The sequence below is a fragment of the Trichomonas vaginalis genome, chromosome VI (assembly GCF_026262505.1).
Source record: "Trichomonas vaginalis G3 chromosome VI, whole genome shotgun sequence".
In the NCBI taxonomy this organism is placed as follows: domain Eukaryota; phylum Parabasalia; order Trichomonadida; family Trichomonadidae; genus Trichomonas; species Trichomonas vaginalis.
Genome location: NC_067208.1, coordinates 3,214,264 through 3,239,941, shown reverse-complemented (window position 1 = coordinate 3,239,941; position 25,678 = coordinate 3,214,264). Strand labels below are relative to the sequence as shown.

The 25,678-nt window shown below is 31.7% G+C and overlaps 10 protein-coding genes and 1 pseudogene across 11 annotated transcripts, besides 4 other annotated features; 5 read left to right on the top strand and 6 right to left on the bottom strand.

Moving 5' to 3' along the window:
* Window positions 1–3,535: 3,535 nt before the first annotated feature.
* On the top strand, window positions 3,536–3,940 carry TVAGG3_0797550 (SLEI family protein family; the record flags this gene model as incomplete). Its single annotated transcript, XM_001321212.2, has 1 exon — window positions 3,536–3,940. One exon carries the CDS (start codon window positions 3,536–3,538, stop codon window positions 3,938–3,940), a length of 405 nt encoding a protein of 134 aa, XP_001321247.2.
* A 17-nt stretch (window positions 3,941–3,957) lies between these two features.
* On the top strand, window positions 3,958–4,581 carry TVAGG3_0797540 (SLEI family protein family; the record flags this gene model as incomplete). The annotated part of the gene is made up of 1 exon (XM_001313900.2): window positions 3,958–4,581. One exon carries the CDS (start codon window positions 3,958–3,960, stop codon window positions 4,579–4,581), a length of 624 nt encoding a protein of 207 aa, XP_001313903.2.
* A 17-nt stretch (window positions 4,582–4,598) lies between these two features.
* TVAGG3_0797530 (DDE endonuclease family) lies at window positions 4,599–4,996 on the bottom strand (the record flags this gene model as incomplete). Its single annotated transcript, XM_051247202.1, has 1 exon — window positions 4,599–4,996. A coding segment is annotated over one exon (398 nt), but the record flags the coding sequence as incomplete, so codon positions are not given.
* A 538-nt stretch (window positions 4,997–5,534) lies between these two features.
* On the bottom strand, window positions 5,535–6,089 carry TVAGG3_0797520 (DDE endonuclease family; the record flags this gene model as incomplete). The annotated part of the gene is made up of 1 exon (XM_051247201.1): window positions 5,535–6,089. A coding segment is annotated over one exon (555 nt), but the record flags the coding sequence as incomplete, so codon positions are not given.
* A 276-nt stretch (window positions 6,090–6,365) lies between these two features.
* Window positions 6,366–7,859, top strand: TVAGG3_0797510 (RING finger ubiquitin ligase family; the record flags this gene model as incomplete). Its single annotated transcript, XM_001321213.1, has 1 exon — window positions 6,368–7,765. One exon carries the CDS (start codon window positions 6,368–6,370, stop codon window positions 7,763–7,765), a length of 1,398 nt encoding a protein of 465 aa, XP_001321248.1.
* Window positions 7,860–8,150: 291 nt separating this feature from the next.
* On the bottom strand, window positions 8,151–9,135 carry TVAGG3_0797500 (protein serine/threonine kinase protein; the record flags this gene model as incomplete). The annotated part of the gene is made up of 1 exon (XM_001321214.1): window positions 8,178–9,128. The coding sequence occupies one exon, from the start codon at window positions 9,126–9,128 to the stop codon at window positions 8,178–8,180; it is 951 nt and encodes a 316-aa protein (XP_001321249.1).
* Window positions 9,136–11,605: 2,470 nt separating this feature from the next.
* On the bottom strand, window positions 11,606–12,205 carry TVAGG3_0797490 (uncharacterized protein; the record flags this gene model as incomplete). The annotated part of the gene is made up of 1 exon (XM_051247200.1): window positions 11,606–12,205. The coding sequence occupies one exon, from the start codon at window positions 12,203–12,205 to the stop codon at window positions 11,606–11,608; it is 600 nt and encodes a 199-aa protein (XP_051082675.1).
* Window positions 12,206–12,601: 396 nt separating this feature from the next.
* Window positions 12,602–13,557: a mobile genetic element.
* A 1,358-nt stretch (window positions 13,558–14,915) lies between these two features.
* Window positions 14,916–14,952: a mobile genetic element.
* A 444-nt stretch (window positions 14,953–15,396) lies between these two features.
* Window positions 15,397–17,967: a mobile genetic element.
* TVAGG3_0797460 (MULE transposase domain-containing protein) lies at window positions 16,019–16,870 on the bottom strand (the record flags this gene model as incomplete). Its single annotated transcript, XM_051247199.1, has 1 exon — window positions 16,019–16,870. The coding sequence occupies one exon, from the start codon at window positions 16,868–16,870 to the stop codon at window positions 16,019–16,021; it is 852 nt and encodes a 283-aa protein (XP_051082674.1).
* A 250-nt stretch (window positions 17,968–18,217) lies between the features above and the next one.
* Window positions 18,218–18,500, top strand: TVAGG3_0797440 (phage tail repeat-like family; the record flags this gene model as incomplete). The annotated part of the gene is made up of 1 exon (XM_051247198.1): window positions 18,218–18,500. A coding segment is annotated over one exon (283 nt), but the record flags the coding sequence as incomplete, so codon positions are not given.
* Window positions 18,501–20,308: 1,808 nt separating this feature from the next.
* Window positions 20,309–20,648, bottom strand: TVAGG3_0797430 (annotated as a pseudogene). The gene has a single exon. A coding segment is annotated over exon 1 (340 nt).
* A 452-nt stretch (window positions 20,649–21,100) lies between these two features.
* Window positions 21,101–25,678: part of a mobile genetic element that runs on past the window's edge.
* TVAGG3_0797420 (uncharacterized protein) lies at window positions 23,459–23,611 on the top strand (the record flags this gene model as incomplete). The annotated part of the gene is made up of 1 exon (XM_051247197.1): window positions 23,459–23,611. The coding sequence occupies one exon, from the start codon at window positions 23,459–23,461 to the stop codon at window positions 23,609–23,611; it is 153 nt and encodes a 50-aa protein (XP_051082672.1).

The following is a 25,678-nucleotide window of genomic DNA, read 5'->3' as shown; positions in this document are numbered from 1 at the left end:
CATGGAAAATAACCAAATCAACCAACTTAAATTCGGCCATTCAATACAAATTCAATGCATTCTTTCAAAAATTGAATTTCACATAAATTATATATCGGCGTGCTGTTGAAGATTATTTGCTCTTCATATCCAAATTAAGGATACCCTTACGTGTCAGATTTTTTGCGCATACGAAGAAGTCATGCTAGACATGAGCTATAAACCTGAAATTTTAGCAACATATTTAAAACTTTTTAAACTACAATACACTTTAATATTCAAGAACAAAAATATTCTTTTTAGAAATTACATAATTATTTTATGTGAAATCTATATAAAAACATATTTTGCGAGCGTAACTTTTTTCTTTATAAGCACCTTATATGACTGATAAACTGTGAAGGCACATAATTGTTAATTCATAGAGTTGATATGTTTCCAAAATTGAGAGGAAATTTGAAAATTGAATACCCTTTCAATTCAATTTTCAAAAGATATCAGCTCCTTCAATAATTGAAGGACGATTTTGATCATTTGCTCTTAAAACAAGTATGACATGGAGAAAAAAGTTACGCTCGCAAATCTGAAATATAACTATCATATAAAAAAATTAAATTTCTAATTTTTTACTCTATAGATATTATTGGCCACTTGTGTAATGCATAAAAGTTTATGTCATATGCATACATTTGGAAGTATGGGAGACGAGGGAAATTACTTCTATGAGGCACTAGGATTTTTAAAAATTTCTCTATCGGACTCACCATTCAATTTCTCGAAAATTAAAAAAAATCAATAATAGCTAAAATGTATTATGCATAACAAATTTTAATGTTACACGGTATTTTTTGAACTTCATGACATGAATTTTCTTTATATTATTATTTTTTTTTGGATTTTCTATGATTTATGCGATAGGCTGGAACAACATTGTAAGTGCAATGATATCATTTATAGAGAAATCTAAAACTTCAGCATTCAGAACTCGCAACCACAAAAATATTCATTTGCTAAGTAAGTAAAGTTGATTAAGTTCGACACTTAGCTTTTATACGTAAAACCAAGTGTGTATTATTATTTCTTGTTAAATTATTGAGAAAAAAATAAATTGTAAGAGAAACGATACTGATTATTGAAATAATATTGAGGGTAGCTGCAGATTTCTTCATTAACATGCCGGAAATTTGTTAATCTTGGTTTTCTATCATAAAATCTGTCGAAGAATCTAAAAACGGAGATATGAAATAGAGATCATGTAAATCTAGAGTATCCTGTCAGAAAAATAGACTAAGCATGTAACCCTTTTTTGGTCATAAACACTTTTTACCACTTAGTCATACAGATGATCATTAAATTTAAACGAGCACTTTTTGTCAGAATTTATTCTTTTACAAAGACAGAAGATTTTAGTATTATTTAATATTAGTGCTGTAGCAAAATTCAAAAAACGGTGAAAATTCAGTGAATTTTTGAATTCACATTTTTTTTCGACATTTTTCTTGATATATCCATGCACATTAAGAACACAGCTTAGATACGCTTAAAAAAGCATATTTCATATGAAATTGTTAAAGAAATAAACAATTTATATAAAAATTGCACTTATGGGCAGTTTAGATATATATTTATATATAACATATATACAAATCCATAGACAAAGTGCAATAACTACAATGTTGTAGAAAATTACAGCAGAAATACTGATTTTTGAAGAGATAATAGAATTCTTCTAGATGTTGTATTTTTATAATTTGATTGATTTTTTTTACTATTTCATTAATCTTTTATGAATAATAATTATTTTTAATATATGTGCTATTAAAATTTCAAATTTTGACTAATATATCTAAGTTATCTGAACGAAACATTTAGAAAATATCATACTTACATTGAAATAGCAAGTAGAGCATATTAATAGCAAATTTCTTGGCTTATATCTATCATCTATTGTTGTTTGATCAAACAAAATTCACTCTATTATATGGTGTCAATTAATTAAAACAATTTTTAATAGTTATTTATTTAGTGCGAATAAGTGCAAACTCATAAATGAATAACTTAATAGTAGAAATGAATTATCTGATATAAATCTCACATTTTGTCCATCAGAAATACTTTAATTGCATACGCATAACTATTAGTAATACGTCTGGAGTGTCAATTAATAACAATCCCACAACAAGTAAAATTCAGATTTTTATTAAACTTATTTTTTCCTAAAAGTTTTCTCAAATTACTATATATACATATGTGGATAAAATAATAGTAATATTGTAAAAAATTAGATAATTTTTTTTTATTTGAGAACCTCTCAAAAGTTCATTCAATTTATCAATTGTTTCAGTTTGATGTATATTCATTTCTGGAGCCTAAAACTTTAGCAATCATGACAATATCATATTCTCTTTCTAACTACGCAATGTAAGGGTATCCTTAATAAAAATTACGAAAAGATTTATTACAATTTTAATTCAAACTGTTGCTTCACAATATTTTCTGTGACATTGTGATTAACCTCAGTAATCATTTGCAATCTGTTCTATCATATATGATTAGTAAATGTTGGGTTCGAATCGTAAATAATTTACCGTACCTTGAATAACCGGCGAACCATTCAATTGGTCATAGACCAATTTGAGACACCCTTTTCAGAGGAATCTAAAATGTTGTTTATATGGTTATTTATATATTATTTAATCATTTTCTTAAATAAAAATCATAAGTTCTCAATTTTTCTTCATAACGATTCTTATAAATTTTAATGTTTTTACTATGAGTGCTAAATATTATTAAATACTAAATGATTTTAAAAAGAAAAAACATGTTTTTACTTTGTACGTTAACATACGTTAATATCACTTCGGCTATGGATAGAGGCCAACAGCGCCTTATTAATGAGAAAAACATTAGCCTCTTATCAATGAGATGGAAGTGTATTCATGGATTACAATTGTGAATTCAGATACACTTCCATCTCAAAAAATGCAATCAAATTTGTATTGAATTGCATTTTTTGAATACATGCTATTGGCAGTTGGGTTTTTAGTGCATTTATATTATATTGGTACTAATGCTTTTGGAAAATTTACAAAATAAATTTAATATTTTGTAAATGTTATCGGTTCTTACGCTTTTGGAAGGAGGGATGGTATTTTTGGAGCATTTATATTACATTGGTACTAAGGCTTTTGGAAATTTACAAAAAAATTTAATATTTTGTAAATGTTATCGGTTCTTACGCTTTTGGAAGGAGGATGGTATTTTTGGAGCATTTATATTACATTGGTACTAAGGCTTTTGGAAAATTTACAAATAAATTTAATATTTTGTAAATGTTATCGGTTCTTACGCTTTTGAAGGAGGGATGGTATTTTTGGAGCATTTATATTAATTGGTACTAAGGCTTTTGGAAAATTTACAAAATAAATTTAATTTATTTGTAAATGTTAATCGGTTCTTACGCTTTTGGAAGGAGGGATGGTATTTTTGGAGCATTTATATTACATTGGTACTAAGGCTTTTGGAAAATTTACAAAATAAATTTAATATTTTGTAAATGTTATCGGTTCTTACGCTTCCTCTCTTGATCAAGATGCTTCCTCTCTTCAACAAAGTACTTCCTCTCTTCATCAAGATGCTTCCTCCTTTCTTCAACAGTACTTCCTCTCTTGATCAGTGCTTCCTCTCTTCACAAGTACTTCCTCTCTTCATCAAGATGCTTCCTCTCTTCATCAAGATGCTTCCTCTCTTCAACAAAACTTCCTCTCTTCATCAAGTGCTTCCTCTTCAACAAAGTACTTCCTCTCTTCATCAAGATGCTTCCTCTCTTCATCAAGATGCTTCCTCTCTTCATCAAGATGCTTCCTCTCTTCATCAAGGTGCTTCCTCTCTTCAATCAAAGTACTTCCTCTCATTCAAGGTGCTTCCTCTCTTCATCAAAGATGCTTCCTCTCTTGATTAAGTCCTCTCTTCATCAAGATGCTTCCTCTCTTCATCAAGATGCTTCCTCTCTTCATCAAGGTGCTTCCTCTCTTCATCAAAGAGCTTTCCCTCTTCATCAAGGTGCTTCCTCTCTTCATCAAGATGCTTCCTCTCTTCTTCAAAGTACTTCCTCTCTTGATCAAGTGCTTCCTCTCTTCATCAAGATGCTTCCTCTCTTCATCAAGGCTTCCTCTCTTCATCAAGATGCTTCCTCTCTTCAACAAAGTACTTCCTCTCTTCTTCAAAGTGCTTCCTCTCTTCATTAAGTGCTTCCTCTCTTCATCAAGATGCTTCCTCTCTTCATCAAGTGCTTCCTCTCTTCTTCCTCTCTTCATCAAGTGCTTCCTCTCTTCATCATGCAGCTTCCTCTCTTCAACAAAGTACTTCCTCTCTTCATCATGCAGCTTCCTCACTACATCATGCAGCTTCCTCTCTTCAACAAAGTGCTTCCTCTCTTCATCATGCAGCTTCCTCTCTAAATCAAGGTGCTTCCTCTCTTCATCAAGATGCTTCCTCACTCCATTATGCAGCTGCTTCTTTTCTTCATCAATTCCTCTTCACCCTGGAGCTCCTCAGCTTTATATCATTTTAATTGGATTTTTTGAAATCCACCTGCAGTAGGATAAAGGAGATGTAACTCACGACTAAGAACCTGGCCATATGCTCCATTCCAGGCCAAAACAGATTGCATAGCCACAAACAGATTGAAATACCAATCCTGTTGCTGCATGGGGCGTCCATATTCCATTTGGAAGACTTGCATCATCACATTTGGATCTGTAAGGACTTTGTCGTTGACAAAATTGGGCCTTGCAGGAGGAACTCCATTTGCTACAATGTATCTGGAAGCAAGAGGTTTGTTCATATCCAATGGATAGATTCCTGTTGCTTTAAAAGCATTTTCGATGTTTGTAGCTGTGCAAGACACACTACATGCATCAAGGAAGCTGCGAACCATGATATAGCGCAGTTCTCTGGCGTTCCATACATAATTGATCACCATATGCCCTTGCTGATCGTACCGGATAGTCGCCATATCAAACAACTTCTTGAATTGGGCCTTCAAGGGAGAAAAAATCCCAACATCAAGAGGTTGTAAGATATGAGATGTATGGCCTGGGAGAACAAGAAGCTCGATATTGAAGGCGCTCAAGAGGCGAACGGCCAAGAAAGAGAGCCTGGATGGATGACCATCTACAATTAGGAGAAAAGGTACCTGGGCATCAAACACATTCATTTGAGACCTTTTCTCCTGTACTTTGCAGATGAACATGATACAGTATACCATAAAAAGGTATTTGTTCATCCATCCACTCTCGGAGCGAACAAAAAAAGGCGTCCAGATCTTCCAATTCCGCATCAAGGGTCTTCTTTTGTGGAAGTATCACCATTGGCTTCATAGTTGTACCATCTGCAAAGATGGTACAGACCCCTGTAAGATGTGGAAGCTGAGACTTTTCAGCGCGAACTGGGCGATTCCGGCCAGCAGTAAGAACTTTATAGCGACGTTTGGAATAGAGCATTGTCTCGTCCATATTCGCAATAAACTTCTTCCTGCGGGCAAAGTATCTATGCTTGGAGAGGAAAAATTGGCGAATATGGTTTGCGTCACAGGTAGAGCGTCGGAGCATATCAATAGTTTGGGAGCTCACAATCCGAATTGACAATCTTGTGGCGATATGATTAAGCCAGCCACGGGATGGCGATGGGCAGTAATCATCGAGCTTCGCTAGAAGATGCGGGCATCTTGCAGCGATTAGTACCCGCGCCGCAAATTTTAATCTCCTATTTTGTAATTCCGTACAGACAGCAATGGCCATTGATGTTGTAATACAGTTCAAGTCGTCTGCCATCTCTTGAACAAGTTTTTTGAACTGCATTTCATCTGGTAGTGACAAAAGGGTCATACCACCCCCTGACTGACCTTTTGCCCATGAACGACAAGTAGCAGTGCGCATGATTGCGCGTGCTACTGTCGTCTTTGAAATTGAGTAAACATTCCGTATTTGTTGATAAGACTCGCCATTTACTCTTCGATAGAGTAAATCGAGTTGCATCTGGGTCAATAGCCCAAGATTTTTATAGTTTTCTAATTCTGCAAACTCGGGAATTCGTGTTCTTGGTTGCATTTTTTTTTAAACGGGAACTTCACAAATTTTGTTCATGGCCATAAAAACTCATTCAATTTTTCTGAGATTTTTTTCGTCACTCACTCAAAACGCAGAGGACCATTCTTCTCAAAATTGAATTATTTTCTCAAATATTGAGTGAGTAAAATGGGCACGTTGTGTAAATTGATTCAAAATTTTTTATTGGTACACGACCTTTGAAATTGGTCTCGGGCTATTCAACCTACGGTACAAATAAAATTTCTGAAATATTGTGGCACTCTGAAAATATTACCAAAATGTTTTTATTGTCTTTCTTATTTATTGCCATTAATGAGAACCATTATTTTCGCGGTAATTGGTCAGCAAACTTAACCATATTACAGAACATATCTCGTGTCCAAAGATCCCAATTTCACATCGAAATCCAAGATCCAAAACCTTTCAAAAATCTATATTCCGTAGATGCTGTCGCTGCATTTACAAATACTACACTTATTAGATTTCCAAAGTACCGTATGAACTTCTATGGCTTGTTTGATAAAGAAAATTCAATGTATTTTTTGGCAGCATTCCCATATGTCAAAAATATATCAGCTGAAATGATTTATGATATGGTAAACAAATCATCATACTTCAACACATCCCGATTCCTTCAAAATCCAAAGAAAATTTACACAAATCTTGTCCATAGATACGAAAGAAATGCCAATACTACACCTATTGTTGCATTATCTTTCACAGTGACCAAGAATGACCTACTAAATAACACTTTTGACCTTCCGTACTTCATGGATGGAGTCGTAATCTTGCCAAATCAATCAGTCGCGTTCACAGGCAAGCTATTTAACGTTCCATTTTACATCCAAGAGGGTATGATCTTTGGAGTAATGACGGCAATTATTTTGGTTTTGAATTATTTGGCGTGGAACTCATTAAGAACCAATTTTGAGTCACAGAGTTCGTTAGAGTTACTATCAGCTCACACATTTATCCTCAATTTCAGCTTTGATTTTGCTTACAGTTTGTTCATTTTTGAATTCTCCATGAGCATTTGGAGATTCATTTTCCTTTACGGGTTCCTCTTTTTTGTTACTGTAATTTTGTTTTTCGCCATCCAAATGGTCCAAATCAGCAGAATCTGGCGGTCACAGAATCCAGACACTTATGAAGGTACAGGTAATGATTTCAAGAGTATATTCTTTGGTTTCTTCACGGAGATATCATTTACGATGTCCGCAGCAAGTATTGCATTAAGTGCAATTTTCCAGTTCCCCAAAGTCTCTATCGCCTACTTATACTCGTTCTTTATACCACAAATAGTCCATTCCATCTTCGCACCTTCCCGTAAAAAGAACGATAACTTATTTGTTGTCTTAATTTCTATTGTTCGTCTATCCCCGATATGGTATTTCTGTCTTTACAAGAATAACTTGATAGAATACTATAACCCGAAGATTGCTTTATACGAAACTTTGTATGTTTTCGTTCAAGCTCTTTTTGTTCTATTACAGAACAAGTTTGGCCCAACATTTTTCTTGCCATCAATCCTCAAACCAAAGAAGTTTGACTACCACGCCGGTGAACTTCCCCCTGATACTGAATGCCCCATTTGTATGATGAAAATCAAGGAAACAGACACTTGGATGATGACTCCTTGCAATCACTGCTTCCATGAGGAATGTCTGGCAAGATAGATGCAAGAAGAAATGATTTGCCCATTGTGCAGAGCTGAACTTCCTCCATAATCGAAATATTTCATTTTTTGTTTACGTTTTTGTTTGTTTTTAATACTAGTAAATTGTTTTGTATAAACTATTATTACCATTTTCAGTCTTCGGCATGATATAGTAACACTTCCTTCCGATTCCTTGCAATCGTTTTAAGAAATCCTTTGCTCAATCCATTAAATATACTTTAGTCATCATATATGAACGAATGGTACCTTTCAAATCGATATTTTCACTTTACCGCGATTATTTAATTTGAATCTGAATTAATTTCTTATCCATGGTTCATTTTGACTGAAATATAGCTTGTGTTAAAGGTAAATATTAGAATGAATTAATAAATAACAAACAAATTTTATTTTTTAAAACAAACAATAAATTATTTTCTGTTATCCATGAAAAATCCTTTAACTGTCCTCATCTTGAATGGAATTAATGAGGAGCGGTCGTGGATTTTGCCTCTTAAGCTTGTAATTGGCTTAACAATGATTGAATTTTGGGACTGAGTAACTTTGATTCCAGCAGCTTTCTTATGCATACGGCGTGAGACCAAAGGATCGAAAAATGGCAATGAAAGTAATTCATCAACGCTTGCTCTGTTTTCTGGGTCAACACACAAGCAACGACCGATAATATGGCATAGATCTTGATTTTCTATGTTGAAATAGGAATAAACACCAGTTTCAACAATCTTTTTCAAAACATTTCGATCAGTTGCATAAAATGGGTACTGCTGTGTTGCCATGTAGAAGAAAGTAACTCCAAGAGCCCAGATATCGGCTTTTAATGGATTATAGTCCTTGTGATGGAATAGTTCTGGTGCCATAAAGAGCATTGTTCCTTTGTAAGTGGATTTGCACTTGGAATCTTCATAAACGGACGATAAACTGAAATCGCATACTTTTATACGGCCATATTTGTCAAGCAAGAAGTTGGATGGCTTAATATCGTTGTGAGCAATATTATGATCATGGCAAGCTTTAATGGAAAGAAGGATATCATAGCAGTACTTTCTAAGTTGTTCAATTGAAATTTCTGGATTCTTTTTCAAGAAATGATAAAGATCAAACGGGCAATATTCCATTAAAAGATAAACGTATCCTTGAAATCTGTAATAATTGTACAAGTTGATAATATTAGGATTATCTAGCGTTTTGAGGCATTCGATCTCTTCTTCTTTGAATCGGTCTTCTGGAATCTTTTTCAGGGCAAAATGCTGCTGATACTTCGTGTGGAAAACAAGGTAAATAACTCCAAATCCACCTTCTGCAATAACTCTTGTAAATTCAATTCCCATTTTTTCAAAAAATTCACGCTCTTCCTCGTTCATTGCAAAGAGTGATTCAAAATAAAGAAATATTTTTCAGAAAAATCGTAATAACTTAATGATAAGATCTCTTATTTGAGCATATTATTAACAATAAACTTATCCTTTTCGTGTAAAAACGCATTGAAACATGCTCACAGAAATATCCAAACTATTCAAAATGATATTGCATTTATTTTTGCAGACAGCATTCCACAAATATAATATCCATAGTCATAAAAAAATAGAAGTATTGAATTTATTGTGGGAATTTCAATGTGTTTTTTCAATTAATACGAAAGCAATAGAAACAAGTGAACAGTTATACACAGTTGGTCACCTAGGATTTTTCTGGTTAAATCATACATATATAAGCCAGCCTGAATGTTTATTCATTTTTATTGTATTTTGAAACAACACGTTATATATTGACAAGTTTAATTCAAAAAATTGTTATCAATATTTCATATCTATATTTATTTAGAAACAATTCCTAATTCAATTTTATTTTTGTAAATGAATCTGTATCAAAATTTATCTCGAGTTAAATAATAACAGTATACTCGTAAATATAAACAAATCACTTTTTATGTAATCTTCAAGTTTTCTTTCAAAAATCGAGGGAAAAAATAAAGGTACGGACACTCTTTAACCTTATTTTATTTAAAACTGCTAGGATATTTTCAAGGATCATATCTCCCTATGTATTTTATTAAGCAAGCCATCATTGGGGCAATGCAATAGAACATAGCAATCTATACTTTGTAATAGGATGTTAACTCGAATGATCCCTCTTTGGATTGATTATATTTTACAATTTCAGTAAATGTCGTTAAAAACTATTCACAGTAATAGGGTAGCTTCCAAAATTATTAGAACCAAGAATTGCGTTTACAAAAGCATAGATTAAAAAATGAAATTTCGATTCGATAGTATCCAACCAAAATTTTTGTTAGATAATCAGATATATAAATCGCATTCAAATGGTAAATGCACCGTTGAAATATACAGTAAATCTGTCAATACAATTTTTGTGTAGAGATTAAATTGCGATGTTAAAATGCATTGATGCAGTTTTGCAGAAGTGTTTTGACTTTCCTTACCGAATTATATTTGTTTGCCAAACAATTACTTGGATTTCATGAGGTTCATTCCAAATTGAAAATTGAAATCTTATCACACTGTTATTGCTTGATATCATAATCAATAACCATTACCAGGAATTAACGAATACATTTAGATACATTTATTATATTGACTTGTTGTTATAGAAATAAAATCATTATTAATTTATCTGCAATTTGTATGATATATATCATTTTATCATAATTTCTGAGATTTGACCAGCTTTAAGTTGAAGAATGAAAAAATTTCTATCAGAATCAAAAAAAAATTGCAAATTTGCACTTCAAAATGATTGAACTTCAAAATCTGGATAATAATACAACAGATTGGTTTTCCAAAAAATATTCTAAATCTATTTTTTCAGGTGAAAAATCAAATATTTGATTCTCATTTTTCTTTTTTTTAATTTTTTTGGGAATTTTCAACTATGACTCAGAGCAGAAAGAGTATCGCAACTTTATTTAATAGCATATAATATGATGAGTTATATGTTTATTTTATACTCATATTTTTGATCACAAATATCTTACCAAATAATATGAAATTTTATAACAAATGTATTACAGTGTTCACAAATATGAGCTAAATCAGTAAAACACGTCGATGAAAAGAGTATAAAACAGATTTTTAGTCTATTTATTTTCATATTACAAGTTTCAACATGCAATGCTAAAATTGTAGTAGACATATGAGATCATTGAACTTGTTAGTACTAAGTGCATGATCAAGAAAGCTTCAATTTTATACCAATATTGTAAATTGAATCAAATATACGGCATTATATTGATATATAATTCGTTTTATGATATAGCACTGCTATGCTACTTGTACTGGATTGTACTATCGTGATATTTAAGAGATTTTTCTCGATGATTCTGGATGATGATATAACTCTAGATTGTATTTGCCGATTTTCTCCAAACTACGTATTCTACATATGCATAATATATATAGCCTGCAGCTGGAGTTTAAGGCCAAAATTTTGGTTAGAAGGGAGTGTCCGTACCTATATAAAAATTCTATCCAAGTTGAGTTTTCATTGGTTCATATGATTCTACATATACAATCACGCAATTAATTGATCTCAAACTCACTTCACATCAGTAATAATAATTGAATTACATCTAAAGTTCATTGTTTTATTTTTGCGAATAATCTAATTAAGTCCTCTTTTTCACTAGCTAACTTACAACCTTCTGAATTAAGGGTGAGAATCTATCACAAAATTATTCGTGCTCTTTAGCATCGAAATCAATACTGATGATCGAATCTTATGAATTAATATATCCAAGTGCTTTCTGTTTTCTTATTTTAATAAAATTGGATCATGCATTTCAAATTCTGATTGATAAACTATATCAAAGATATTTCTTATATTATATTATATCATCCAATATGGCAAAAAATGGAAAAGAAACATTACCGTGAAGGTAATGAATATCGCAGTGCCATATCAAATTCTTTGATATGGCACGATATTTGGTAGGTGGATCTGCTGGTTTGTAATCTCTTTTTGAAGATAAACCTGATTCCATCATAAATTTTTCCACTTGATGATGCTTTATTTTTTGTAAATTGTCAAAAATTTGATCTTTTGTCAAATCTTCTATATTTTCAAATTCTTTTGCAATTTCTTCTTTTTCTTTCTCACAATCGGGATTTTGAGCAATATTTTGAAACCTTTTAATCAATAAATAAGTTTTTGAAATTCCTCCTTTATATTGTGAAACACAAGAATTAATTAATTGTTTTTGCTCAAATGTTGGTGGATTTGGTTTTCTGCCGCGACTAACTTTTGGTAATTCGATTTCTTGAAGTTGAAATGCTCTTCTTATTGTATTTTCGGCAACATTCAATTTAATTTTACCATTTTCCAATTCAACTTCCTTTCCCACACTTTTGTAAGATTCACCTTCTTCTATTCTTCTTTTAGCTTCAAATAGCCATTCTCTGTTTATAGATTTGGCAGTAGTCATAAAAGTGGTCCTTCTTTTGTGATAAAATTCAAATTTGAATGTGGATGATAAATAAAAATCAAAAATAATTGTTATAATTTAAATGAAGAAGTAATTTAAAACGATTTTATTTATGATCAAATTTTATATATTTTTTTGGATCAAATCCATTTTAATAGAATTTATATACTATTCATCTATTAGTAAACACTACCGTATATTATTTTTTAAGCTATCTTATTTTTTGAACTTTTATTCAAATCTTTGGTCGCAAGAAGAATTGCATGATAAATAAAAACATTTAATCAAAGTCAATTTTATTTTTCATATTCAAATGGACTGAGTGTTAACATTTAACATTTTTTGCTAATTGTCGTCAAAAATTAGGCGTAAAGCAAAAATTGATATTTCATATGGGAGAAAGGGACAGACTAGCCCATTGTCACTTTTTAATTTAGCAAATGAACGCTTATGGAGTGGAGTTTTTGGGTAAATCTGATTTGCTTATAAATGAAATAAAATCAAAAGAAACCATATTGGCATTATATTATGCAAAAATAAATGATCTTACTTAGTACTTTTAAAGTTAATTTCAGAAAAAATTTGACACAATGGTATCCGGCACATACAAGTGGTGTACAACCAAAATATAAGTTGGTTTAAACATATATTGCTATATCTCATGATCTTACTTAGTACTTTTAAAGTTAATTTCAGAAAAAATTTGACACAATGGTATCCGGCACATACAAGTGGTGTACAACCAAAATATAAGTTGGTTTAAACATATATTGCTATATCTCATGATCTTACTTAGTACTTTTAAAGTTAATTTCAGAAAAAATTTGACACAATGGTATCCGGCACATACAAGTGGTGTACAACCAAATCTTCGACTCGATGAACTTGTCATCGAGTTATATTCCAGTGTTGTTCCTTCATTCCTGATTAAGTTGCAAATTAAAGGTCTGGATTCAGAGAGAAGTGTTAAAGTTATCAAAAAAGTCACAAGAGATTTCGAAGAAATGACACAATTTAAAAAAGTCGAATGCATCAGTATGCTTGAAGCTGTTCAGAAAGGTCTGAAAAATGATACACTTGATCCCAACATTGTTTACTCAACATTAAAAATATTATTGCAAAGAAAACATTTGATTTAATAAACATTTAATTTATTATAATTAATTTTTTATTACAGTATAGTAAAAAAATGCTATAAATAAATTATTATATTTTATTAAAATGTGACTTTTAATAGTAAGTGAATAAAATAAATCAGGAATTGGGAAAGAAATAAGGTTAATTAAAAATAATGAAAATTACAAGTTTAAGGTTAATGAAAAAGTGACAATGGGCGAGTTTGTCCCCCACTCTTTCATATGGTTTTATGATAGATAAGCATTATATTCCCACTCATTATATTCGTAAATTTTGAGGTTTATCCTTCGCTTTTAAGATCATTGAATTTGATTTTTATAAGGGTTTCGTTTTGCGAAAAAAACGTACAATACGCAATTTCGCTAAAAAACATTTAGCTAGCAATTTCGACCTTTGACTCCACTCAAGACGTCACTTTTTTAATTTTGCGGTATCATATTTTTGGAAAATCTTTATGAATATTATATAAAAAGTCTCTTTAATATCTATATTTCATATTTTTATCGATTTTAAAGTTTTTGCGAAAAGTATTCAATTATTTTTGCTATTTGGTCGGGTAAATGTCAGATTTGCGACATTTTCGGATATGATATTCAGATTCTACGTTGATAATAATGCTTATAGAACCCTCTTGCTATTGTGTCAAAATTGCGAAACCGATAGCAAAAATATCTCGCAATATCAAAATTGAGATATTGAGTGAATTCTGCATTATAGAGATTAAAAATCTGATTTGTGAAAACATCTCATCAGTTTCTAGCTAATTCAAAAATCTTTACTATCTTATTTGATTAAAATGAAAAGGGAATAGTTTCATTATGCTTTAAATGACAGCCTTATAATATAATCATAGTTTTCGCTCAATATGCAGCATTTTTTTTTCGAAATCTATGGTCAATGTCCTAAATACTGATTGCTTTGCATTCATATCTCTTACATTTTCTATACCCACATCACTATTCATTGCTATTCCTATCTTTTTCATTTTTGTTTGTTTCTCATAATTTCTCAAAAAACACGATAACTTGATATTTGTAAATATCATACTTTATAACGTAAATAAGAACTTGACCTATTAAGAAAAGCAGTAATGAAAAGAAAATCTGAAATTCATAAAAATTACAAGTTTCTGATGACAATTAGCTTAATTAAACCAGGTACAAGATTATATAATTGTATTTTCTATCCAATTATCCATATAATATCTTATCCAGAAAAAATAACTTGATCAATACCAAATGATTTTTTAACTAGTAAATAAAGTATTTTCTTTACACACACATTGTATATCATAGTTTTTTTTTGGTTTCGCAAAACATCCAAAAACAAATATGCTATAAAAGTGACAATTTTAGCAAAACGAAACCCTTAATTTTTATATAAAATAGTTATATATTAGAAAATAATATGAGTTTATGTGATATTATTTTTCAGAAGATTTCATTCTATATGCCTATGAAAAGTACTCTCAAAACTAACTTTTTCCTAATTATAATTAAATCTAGAATATTGTATTATGCTTAGTATTATTTCATTTTTCTCATTCAATTTAGAATTTACAAATGTCAAAAAATTGAGAGCTGTCACTTTTGATGAATTTCTGTTTATTACAATCTCCCATGTTAAACATTAGTAGAGACTGTTTTCATTAAAATCAACAGCAACTAATAAGCCCATCAAATAAATTTGAACTTTTAAAATATTGTTCAGTATCCTAATTATAAACAAAATTACTTTTCCCTTTTTACCTTTCTCTTCAAAAAATAATTACATCAATTTTTTGTGAATTAAAATGAATTTGAAATTTTCTTATTATTTTAGTGCTCTAGCATTGTATGAAATTCTTGTTGTTTTCAAACTCTCACAAAAAATAATCAATTTAACCATTTTACATAACAATCCTACAAATTTGATCGAAAATAATATAATATTAAACCATATCCATAGGTATCGCCTCTCAAAAAATAATCTTATCAAATCTTTGAATGAGATCGAAAAAAATCCCTTTTATTATTCATCACAAAAATTTCAACGTGTTTTCTGAATTTTTAAAAGGCAAACCCAAATTTTAGCTAAACGTGACAGGGAAAAAAACGTTTAGTATTAAAAAAAAAGACCGATGAGAGCTTCGTTCGAAATATAGAGGGAACTGAGAATGCGCAACCATTCTCAGGGAATATTGGATGCTATTCCCGTTCCCTCTGTATGGAAAATTGAGGTTTTCAAAGGGAGTTAAAATAATATCAAATTTATACTAATTTACTTCAAAATACAAAAGTATTTGACAGCTAAAATTAGTTACTTTAGCAAGCCTATCAATACCCTTTTACGATTATTGCTACTTTTTCGAAATAAAAGTAAAAACAAATTTATACTAATTTACTTCAAAATACAAAAGTATTTGACAGCTAAAATTAGTTACTTTAGCAAGCCTATCAATACCCTTTTACGATTATTGCTACTTTTTCGAAATAAAAGTAAAAACAAATTTATACTAATTTACTTCAAAATACAAAAGTATTTGACAGCTAAAATTAGTTACTTTAGCAAGCCTATCAATACCCTTTTACGATTATTGCTACTTTTTCGAAATAAAATAAATTTATTATCAAAAACCTTTTTTTTCTTAGTAAAAATAAAAATGTTATTTTATATCAAGTTTTTATTCATAAATTTTTATAATGTTGTATAAATTTGAAGGTGGAAATCTGTAATAATTTTATCTTGAAAAGACTTGGCATTCTCAACAATGAATTGAGGGGTATTGCATCCAAATTCTGTAATTTGCGTGAGAATACTAAGCTTGATTTCCATTGGGATACTTAATTTCGAAAAATACTGGGTCATTCGTTTTTGAACCTTTGCTGCCTTGACAACTTTATCAAGTAGGTCATCTAAACCCAATTGAAGCGTATTTAAGTTTGCTGATGAGTTAACTATTAACGATTTAATTTTATCAGTGAGCATTATACATTTTTCTGTATCCAGTCTGATTGTAGACTTTTTTGGCTTTTTTTCAGATGGCAACGGATTTGGAATTTTGTCTCTGAGCCTTATATCTTGAGAAATTCTGTAATAAAATGAAGGAACGATAAAATCGATTAATTTCATCACAAATCGATCAAATCTCATGAAAATTGTTCCGCCAAAGTAGTAATATTTAATTTTTTTGTTAATCGATTCTGAAATGTTATTTGTGAGAGCTAAATTTTCATCTCTTTCAGCGGCTGTCCATCTTTCTTGGTTTGATATCCATTGATTTTGTATGTATTTTGAAAATTCTGGGAATTTTTCGGCTATTTCCAGAATTTTTTTGAACGTTGGTTCAATCCATTCTTTCTTGCCATTTCTGCCGTATGCAAGATAGTTCATTTTTGTATCTAATATCAATTTGTCTGAACTCTCAAATGCATAATCTTTCAAATTTTTTCTGAACGCCCTCATTACATGAACTGCACACCAATGAAGGATAACTTCTGGAAAAGAGTTGATAATCGCATTTTCGATTTCTTGTGCACAATCTGACATAAAATATTTTGGTTTTACTTTTGCCCAGTTAAAAAATGCCTTGAGACAGAATGCAATATTTTCTGAAGTGTTTGGATAAACGACAAATTGAAAAATTGGGAATGCATGTGTATTTGGAAATTTGGCTGATATCATGTAAAACAACATTTTAAATTCAAGTAATGAATGGGTTGCATCAATAAAATGCTCTTTCACAATTTTGATTATGTCCAGAAATTTGAAAGAAGCATAATAAAAGATTAATTTCTTTGGTTTGTTGTAATTATCGACATCGAAATAAATTAAATCTTTTGGTGACTCTTGTTCTTTGATACCCTTAAATAATTGAGTTGACTTGAATTGATTATCATCGTACTTTTGAATACCTTTGATCTTTTTATTTCCTTTTTCCTGAATTGTTTTCATTTGATCTGAAGATGCATTCAAAAAAGATGGCCTGTTAAGTGGATCATCCAGATCAAGTTTTTTGTCGCATTCAATTTGAGCCATTTTCGGATCACCCCCTGTTTTATAAAATTAATAAGTACCCGACGATAGCATTGTGATAATGTGTGGTATTTCTTTGTCTCATCTTTGATTTGATTGTGATTATGTGTTCCATTATATTCTGTTAGGATATATTCTTCATCATCCTTTAGAAATGAGATACATGCTTCACATTTATCTGCACTGCACCTGAATTTTAATTTTGTTCCCCCTAAATTTGGATTTTTTTTTAATTGATATGGACAACCTGCATGGCATTCGTTATCAATGACAGCTGTCATAGCATCTATATAAGATAGCCTTTCTTTAAGTTCGCATGGTGCATCGATATGCATCAAAAAAATGAAATGAAATTTCAATATCAAAAAAAGCACAAAATTTGAAAAAATTCACAAATCTCGGTTTCTGAAAGAAAATGGCCTCTTAAACTTTGTGCATATATTCATCTATAAGACACATTGTATCCATATATTATTTAGCCAACACAACTTATCTGGTATCGAGAAAATTCAAAAAAAGCACAAAATTTGAAAATTGCTCGGTTCTACATTCAAAATAAATTTCATTAATTTTTACGTACATATTAAGGTACTTATCTTCTACATATAAAAAAAAAAAAAAAAAAAAAGGTAGTGGGGCTTCCAGGCACTTCGTGCCTTCTAGCCCTGATGTTGATGTTTAGTATAAATGAAGTTTTTATTCGGAGGACTCTTCTTCTTCCTCCATTGCTTCTGGGAAGAAGCCTTCTTCTGGGTCGAAAACATTATATAATGTGTCGCTTTTCACAAATTATATATGTTTTCATGTTTTGTCACTTTTCTGTCACTTTTCGGGTAAAAACATTTTTATTATTATATATAAATGAATTTTACAAAACCACCGTTACCGTTCTTTGGAAATAAGAGTAGATGTAAAGATATTATATTGAGAGAACTTAAGAAACTACCGAATGGTCTAACATTTGTAGATTTGTTCGGTGGAAGTTTCTATATATCCCATTTATGTCATATAATATTCCCAGACTCAAAGATTATATGCAATGACTTCGACAACTATATGGACCGTCTCAAACATATACCAGACACAAACAATATATTGAAAGAGTTAAAAGAAAAGATTCAGATAGGTAAGATGGAACGTATACCATTAGATAAAAAATATTGTGAGAGAGGTTTTGAAAAAAGCAGAATATATAGACTGGGATAGTATATCTGCTAGACTATTATATAGTGGTGCTATAAGAGTTCATGACATTGAAACACTTATGTCAAAAGTTTTATATCTTAACTATACAAATGTTTTCAAAGAGGACATAGAAAAATATATTGAGGGTATAGAGTTTGTGAGATGTCATTGGACAGATTTGTATGAAAAATATAAAGACAAGGAAAATGTTTTCTTTATAGTGGACCCGCCGTTCTATAACACATGGGATTTTCAATACCAAGTAGACTGGACTTTGAGAGACTCTTTAGAAACTTTAGACGTTTTACATAACCATCCATGCTTTTACTTTACATCCGATAAAAGTGGTTTGGAAACCGTTATGAGATGGTTAGAGGACATACATGACTATGAGTTTATATATGACAAGATAGAATATGAGAGAGGTCCTATAAACTGGAGAAAGTGTCATAACAAAGAAATTTTATTAGTAAGTAAATGTGGTTTGAAATAGGACTACTTGTTTTAGGTTTTTTCCATTGTGTCATTTATTTATTTGACGTGGCAGAAAGATATAGAGAATATGAAGATGAACCAATGCCTGCAAATGTTCAGCATATGTACTCGTAAGAGATATTTTTATCTAATATTAAATGGACGCACAGAACTTAGCGAATGCACAGCAACCTGGACAACCAAACCCAGAGAATATTCCAAATGAAGTTAGAATACAAACTGCAATGGCAAACTATGGTCAAGTGCCAACAGATGTACAAATGCAAACTGCCATGTCAAATGACGCTGCGTTAGGTTTGCCACCATGGTATGCAAATATGAGATGGAAAGAGTTTTATACAAACCCTGAAGTGGGATATAAACAACTTTATGCAGATGACGCGAACACAGGAGTTGACCCAGAATATGTTTTCTACCAGAGAGAGAAACAGAATGTATGAGCTCCAGTTAAAGAATGCTATGGAACTCAACAGGAAACGTAAGAGACTAGGCGGACATTAGATTTTTACATATAGTAAAATGGGTTTCTTCAGTAGTATTGAAACTTCTTCAGAAGAGTTGGAAGAGGTATATGGAATGGAATAAAAACCGTAGGAAGAGGAATTTGGAACGGAGTCAAAAATATTGGTAAAAGAGTAGGTCAGTTTGTTGGTATTATACCTAAAGACCCTGAACCAGAAGAACAAGCTCCTGTTATACAACAGCCTGAACCTGCACCACAGTCAAGTTGGCAACCAAATCCAACACCTCAACCGTATTAAAAAATTATATTTTTACCGTTCGATAGTAGTTGTATATGAAACTAAGTTCTAAGTAAAACGCATGGTATAATGGAATTATTCTTTTTCTTCCATCTGTAGTAAACCATACTTGAAAGTCTGAAATACTTCCACTCGGCGGTTCATATAACTTTGTAGGTTTTTCGTAAAAGTCATTTGCCAAGCATAAGAAAGAGTTTTGAGCGCCAGAAAATGAAGCATGAACAATAATAGCAGCTGGGTCGAAAACATCTTTAAATAAATATGGTTCATCTCTTGCATATCGACTGTAAATATTTGCTAAAGGAAGTTTGACTTTCTGATTTAACATTCTTTGCAAATAATACCATGACATTGCAGTGAATTCTGTATATATTTGTTCGTCTTTCTTTGGATTGTCTTCGTAGATTTGAAATGACACTTGTGAATTTGTTTGTCATATACAATTCTCACATAAAGTGTGCTCTCGGTATTTGCATATTCATCAGCATATTTTGCATAACATGAATTTATTTTATCTTCTATATTTTTAACGCAGTCTGTAGAGAAGATGAAAGGTCAACTTGTATTAGCTCAATTTCTTCCCACATTTTTCGTTTCCCTTCAGATATATAATCTATATGAAACCTTACAATAAATGGAAAACTTTTATCTTCTACAGACACAAACTTCATTCTACGAAAGCCAATAGCTTTTGTGACAGATGGGTCTCTTAGCCATCTTAATGGGTAGTCAAAACGATAGCCTTCATGCTTTACGGTCTCTGTCTCAAACTTTTGACCGACATTAGTAAAAAGTTCATCTAATGGTTTAGTTGTAGCAACTCTTGAATTTTCTTTTTCTATTGGAAGCATATTTTATCTAGAATAAAAAATGTCAAATGAAACAGCGTCTATGAGAGAAATACAACACAACCGACAACTCATTATGCAAGCTCTAAATAAGAACACAACAAACTTTTCAAACTTTCTAAGATATCTGAGTCATTGAAAGAAGGAAACTTAAAACTGACATTAAACCCAATGACAGATGAGTTTCTGTTTCAAGACAATAAGAACCATACTGTCTGTATAAATCCAACAAAAGGAACTTTAAACGAGAAACCTATAAATGAACTTCTTTTGAAAACAGATGTTGACAACAAAGCTGACAAAGAATATGTAGACGATGCAATAGCAAAAGAAGAAGAAAGAGCTAACAATGCTTATGCAACAAAAAACATACTCATCCTGAACTAGCAGACAAAACATATGTTGACAATAAAATGTCAAGTGAAGTGACAAGAGCTGAAAACGAATATTCTAAAAAGACTCATACACATTCTATATCTGAAATAACAGACTTAAACGTTAGCCTTGAAAATAAGGTAGATAAGGGACTTATGGCTAGTGTGTTAGTGAAGAAAGCAGATAAGGAATATGTGGATGAAAAAGATAAAGAAATTATAGAAAGGGTTGACTGGTACCATGAATGGACATCGAAGACTTTTAAAGTTAAAGCCGATACAGGATGGGTTTCAGGATGTTTAGACCTTAAAGCAGATAAAACTTATGTTAACGATGAGTTAGAGAAGAAAGCAGACAAGAACCATACACATACAAGTTTTACAACTGTTGCTATAGAAAGTATTGAAGGAACGGTTGAAGAAACTGGTGGGATGCATTATATTGTAAACCTCCTAACTTTCCACAAGGTTTAACATCGGATGACGACATAACGACGATGAGAAACATTAGATGTAAAGATGTTTATGTCATGAAGGATGAATATAATATTAAATTCACTGCTCAAGATTTATATGACAAGAAAGCAGACAAAACAGAGCTTCAAACATTAAAGACAGAATACTTCAAACATTATATCCTATAGGCTCTATTTATACGTCAATGAACTCTACCAGACCAGAAGTAGTACTTGGTTTTGGAACTTGGACTCAAATAGTCGACAGGTTTTTGTATTGTGCAAACTCTTCAAAGGAAACAGGTGGAAGTAAAACGATTTCAGGTGAAAATTTACCTGCACATAGTCACTACATAGATTTAAGTACATCTCAAGCAGGTTGGCATAAGCATAGATATTGGGATTGGTCAGGAATGACAAAAGGTAAAGGATATGATGTTAAAGACGACGTTAAGTTTGCTATAAATTGTTACTGGAGTGACACTCAGGGAGAAGGAAACCATACACATTTCGTTTCAGGATATACACAAACAACGGACAAAGTAAAGAATACATGCCACCTTACATGACAGTTTACGCATGGTTATAGAATTGCTTAGTTGTCATTTTCAACTTCTTTAGCATATTTCGTCAGGAGTTGTCTTATATTTGTTAGGAACTGTCTTTGAAAGTATACCACCTTGAACTTTGACAAGTTTGAAACGAGGTCTGACAATAGTAGTTTTATCTTCTGCTTGCAGTGTGTACATTTTGCCATGTTTGCCTAAAACTTCATAATATTCTCTTGTATACTTTCTTCTATTTTTACGAACACGAATGTGAGTACCTGTCGGGTTCCCATTGTTGTCATAGTCAATAGTATTTTCATATGGGTCGCGTTTAGGTATTTCTATTTTTACTTTGTCACCTTTCTGAAGTTTGAAGCCCGCATTCTTTCTTGTTTGTCTCTTTTGACTAAATTATTAAATATATAGTCTTTCTCTAAGTCAGGGTTGTTTTTCATTTCTTCGGGGAGTGGTTTCCCAAACCTTTTTGTTTACGGCTATTGTAAATATTTAAAACTTGTCTCATCTTTGCCATGGAGAAGTGTCTATATTTGTCGTCATATGACATTTCATTTGCTTCACCACCTTGTGGTTGGTTTAAGTCTTAACATTTTTATACAACCGTCAATGACACCAAGAGCAGAATGGTTTTGGTCGACAATGAAATATTGGTTTACATTTTTTGAACGCAGATAGTTTTTAATATCATCTGTTTGAAAGAACTTTCACAGTCAGATGTCAGTTTTGTTGGATGGTATTTGTCAACGAATATTGTCAAAGCAGTTTTCACATCTAAAATATTTTTGGACCATAATGGTATGGCTTCACAGTATCTTGTGTTTTGACCGACAAATATTAGCCAGTATGGTGGTCCATCTTCTCTATACCTCGGAATGTTTTCCAAGATATCCATAAACCAAGCATTTGGTGTTGAACTAAAGATTTTTATCATGAGTGCTTTCTTTGTCGCTTTAGAAACATAGGGGTCCTGTTTGGATTCGTCATTTTTACCCCATAAGAAATGGGTTTATTTGGCGCATTAGCAGGAGTTGCATCCAGATTTTTGCCCGCAGTTGGAACAATAGCCAGAGTGTATTTGGAGTTGGAAGGAAGATTTTGAGTACATTAGTATACTTAAAGAGAAAGCACAACCTATTATACAAACTGTACAGAAAGGTTGGATGTAGCACGAGATGCAACAAATCTTATTCCAAATCCTGAAACAAGAGGAAAAGTTCAAGGATGGATGGACAATGTAGGAAGACAAGCAGGAAACTATTATAACAAAGCAAATGACTACTATAACCAAGCAGGACACTATATGGACCAAGGTGAAAGATTCTTTAACAGAGGATATAACCATGCACAACAATGGGTAAACAATAACCAACCTCAACCGCCTCAAACGTGGGGAATGTAAAGTTTTTTACTGAGATGAAATGAACAATACAGCATTGAGACAAATGGGTTCAAGATGGATTTGTCGACTTCCAGCAGTTACACAACGTGTTTGTCAAGTTCTTCCTATACCTCAGGAAGTTTTAGACCGACTTAAAAAACCTAAACAACCAGTTGAAAACAAACCAAACTAAAATTTTTTACTGAGATGAAAATGACCGAAGAAGTTGAAACGGTAGATTTGACACCACAAACAAAAAGTTCAGAACCATTGTCAAAACCTGTCAAAGAACTTACAGATGAAGAGAAAAATTCAATAATAGAAAGTGCCAGGTCTGGAAATACAAACCTAACTATAAAGTCACTTTTCATAGAAATGGAAACGGCTAGTATCTCAAAAAAGAAACAGACTCTCACAAATAAAATATTGAAGTCTGAAGGAGCTTTCGAGACAACAGATGGAAAAGTTTACTTCACTGACCAACAGTTCATTATAGAACATCTCATTGACTTAGAGTCAAAATATTCTAAACTTTACAACAAACACAAAAAGTTGAAAGGAAAACAAAAACAAATGGCATATGATATTTATGAAGATGTTGACGATACAACTGTTCCTGCAAGTGAAGTAAAAGTCAGAGGAACCGAAAAGTTGACGAAAAACCGATAGAAGAAGAAAAACCAAAAACTGAAGATAAACCAAAACCAAAGTTTAGTTTCCAAACTAAACCAAGTCAACCCTTTCATGGTATGGTATTGGTTGGCGTCAAAGATTATGGCAGCAGGCGGTTATGTTAGTAAAGAAAAAAATATTTTTTTTATTTTATTTGAAAATGTACGCTGAGTTTGTTGGAAAGACCGTTGGGAAACTTGTTTGTTAGATGAGAAATATGAAATGGCATACTATTTTAAAACAAATATTTTTACATATATTAAATGCTTCAGTGTTGAAAAACAAAGAACAAAAGTAGCAGATACAAAACCGTTAGACTATATCTTTACAAATGCTGGTAGGACTATTTCAGATGAAGAAATTTCATCCGAACATACAGGTTTGACTATCCAATTCGTTGGCTTCAAAGTCCTTCAGATTCAAAGGCAATAGGATTTAGAAGAGTTTTGTTTTCAAATAGAACTAACGCATTTATGTTCGCAGTATATTTTCATGGGCAGTATAAAGGTTCTGGTGGTCTAATAGACAAATTTGACGAAATGAGAATCTTTACAGTTCGTTCAGACGAAAGTCTTGAGAAAACTCTAAATGACTTTCAAACTCAAATGAACAAATATTATTGGAATTTCAAGAAAAATACGACTCTTTACTAAAATGGAACATACTATCTGAAACTAGAATATGACAAGATGAACTCCACCGTTTCATTTCAAAAGATTGAAATTAACCCTCCAAGAGATACAGAGTTTTTATTTTGGAAAGTAGACAAACGTTCTTGGGCACAATTTCTTCGGTTACTAAACCAGAACGAACCATTACCACCAATGGTCCATTTCAATTTATACTTCACAGCAATTTGACAGTTTATAGAAACGTGTTTGACCCCAAAAATGTTATGTGTCATGCAAGTTTCAGTTCAAGCAACAATAGTTTTCTATGTATTGGTAAGGACTTTTATGACTTTTGCTTCTAAATTCTACGAACCACCTAGTAACAGTTTCTCTGACTTTCAAGTTTGGTTTCACAACAAATGGTGTGCAACATATTATTCCATTGTACTATGACTTTTATCTCGAATTGTCTTTCATATATAACTACGGAAAAGTGCTGAAAAAGTAATTGAATGTGAAGATATTAGAAAATAACATTTTTTCTAACATCGTAGAAAACTCATAAAAACAATTTATTTTTGAGAATATGCAAGCGGCTCATAGCTCAGTGGTATGGGCTACCTCGTTAAAAGGCGTCGAAGACCTCGGTTCAAATCCCGATTCGCGCAGGTTTTTTTCCTTTTATGCAGTGAAATTTCATGTACATAGGTTACTTTGTGTTAGACCCTAGTGAAGAAAATAGAACGATATAAGTTTACATTTGTAAGGTACTTTGGTGTTAGACCCTAGTGAAGAAATAGAACGATATAAGTTTACATTTGTAAGGTTACTTTGGTGTTAGACCCTAGTGAAGAAAATAGAACGATATAAGTTTACATTTGTAAAGTTTGGACGATAAAAATCTCTGCTACTGTCAGTAAAAGTACTGCTACTGTCAGTAAAAGTACTGCTACTGTCCAGTAAAAGTACTGCTACTG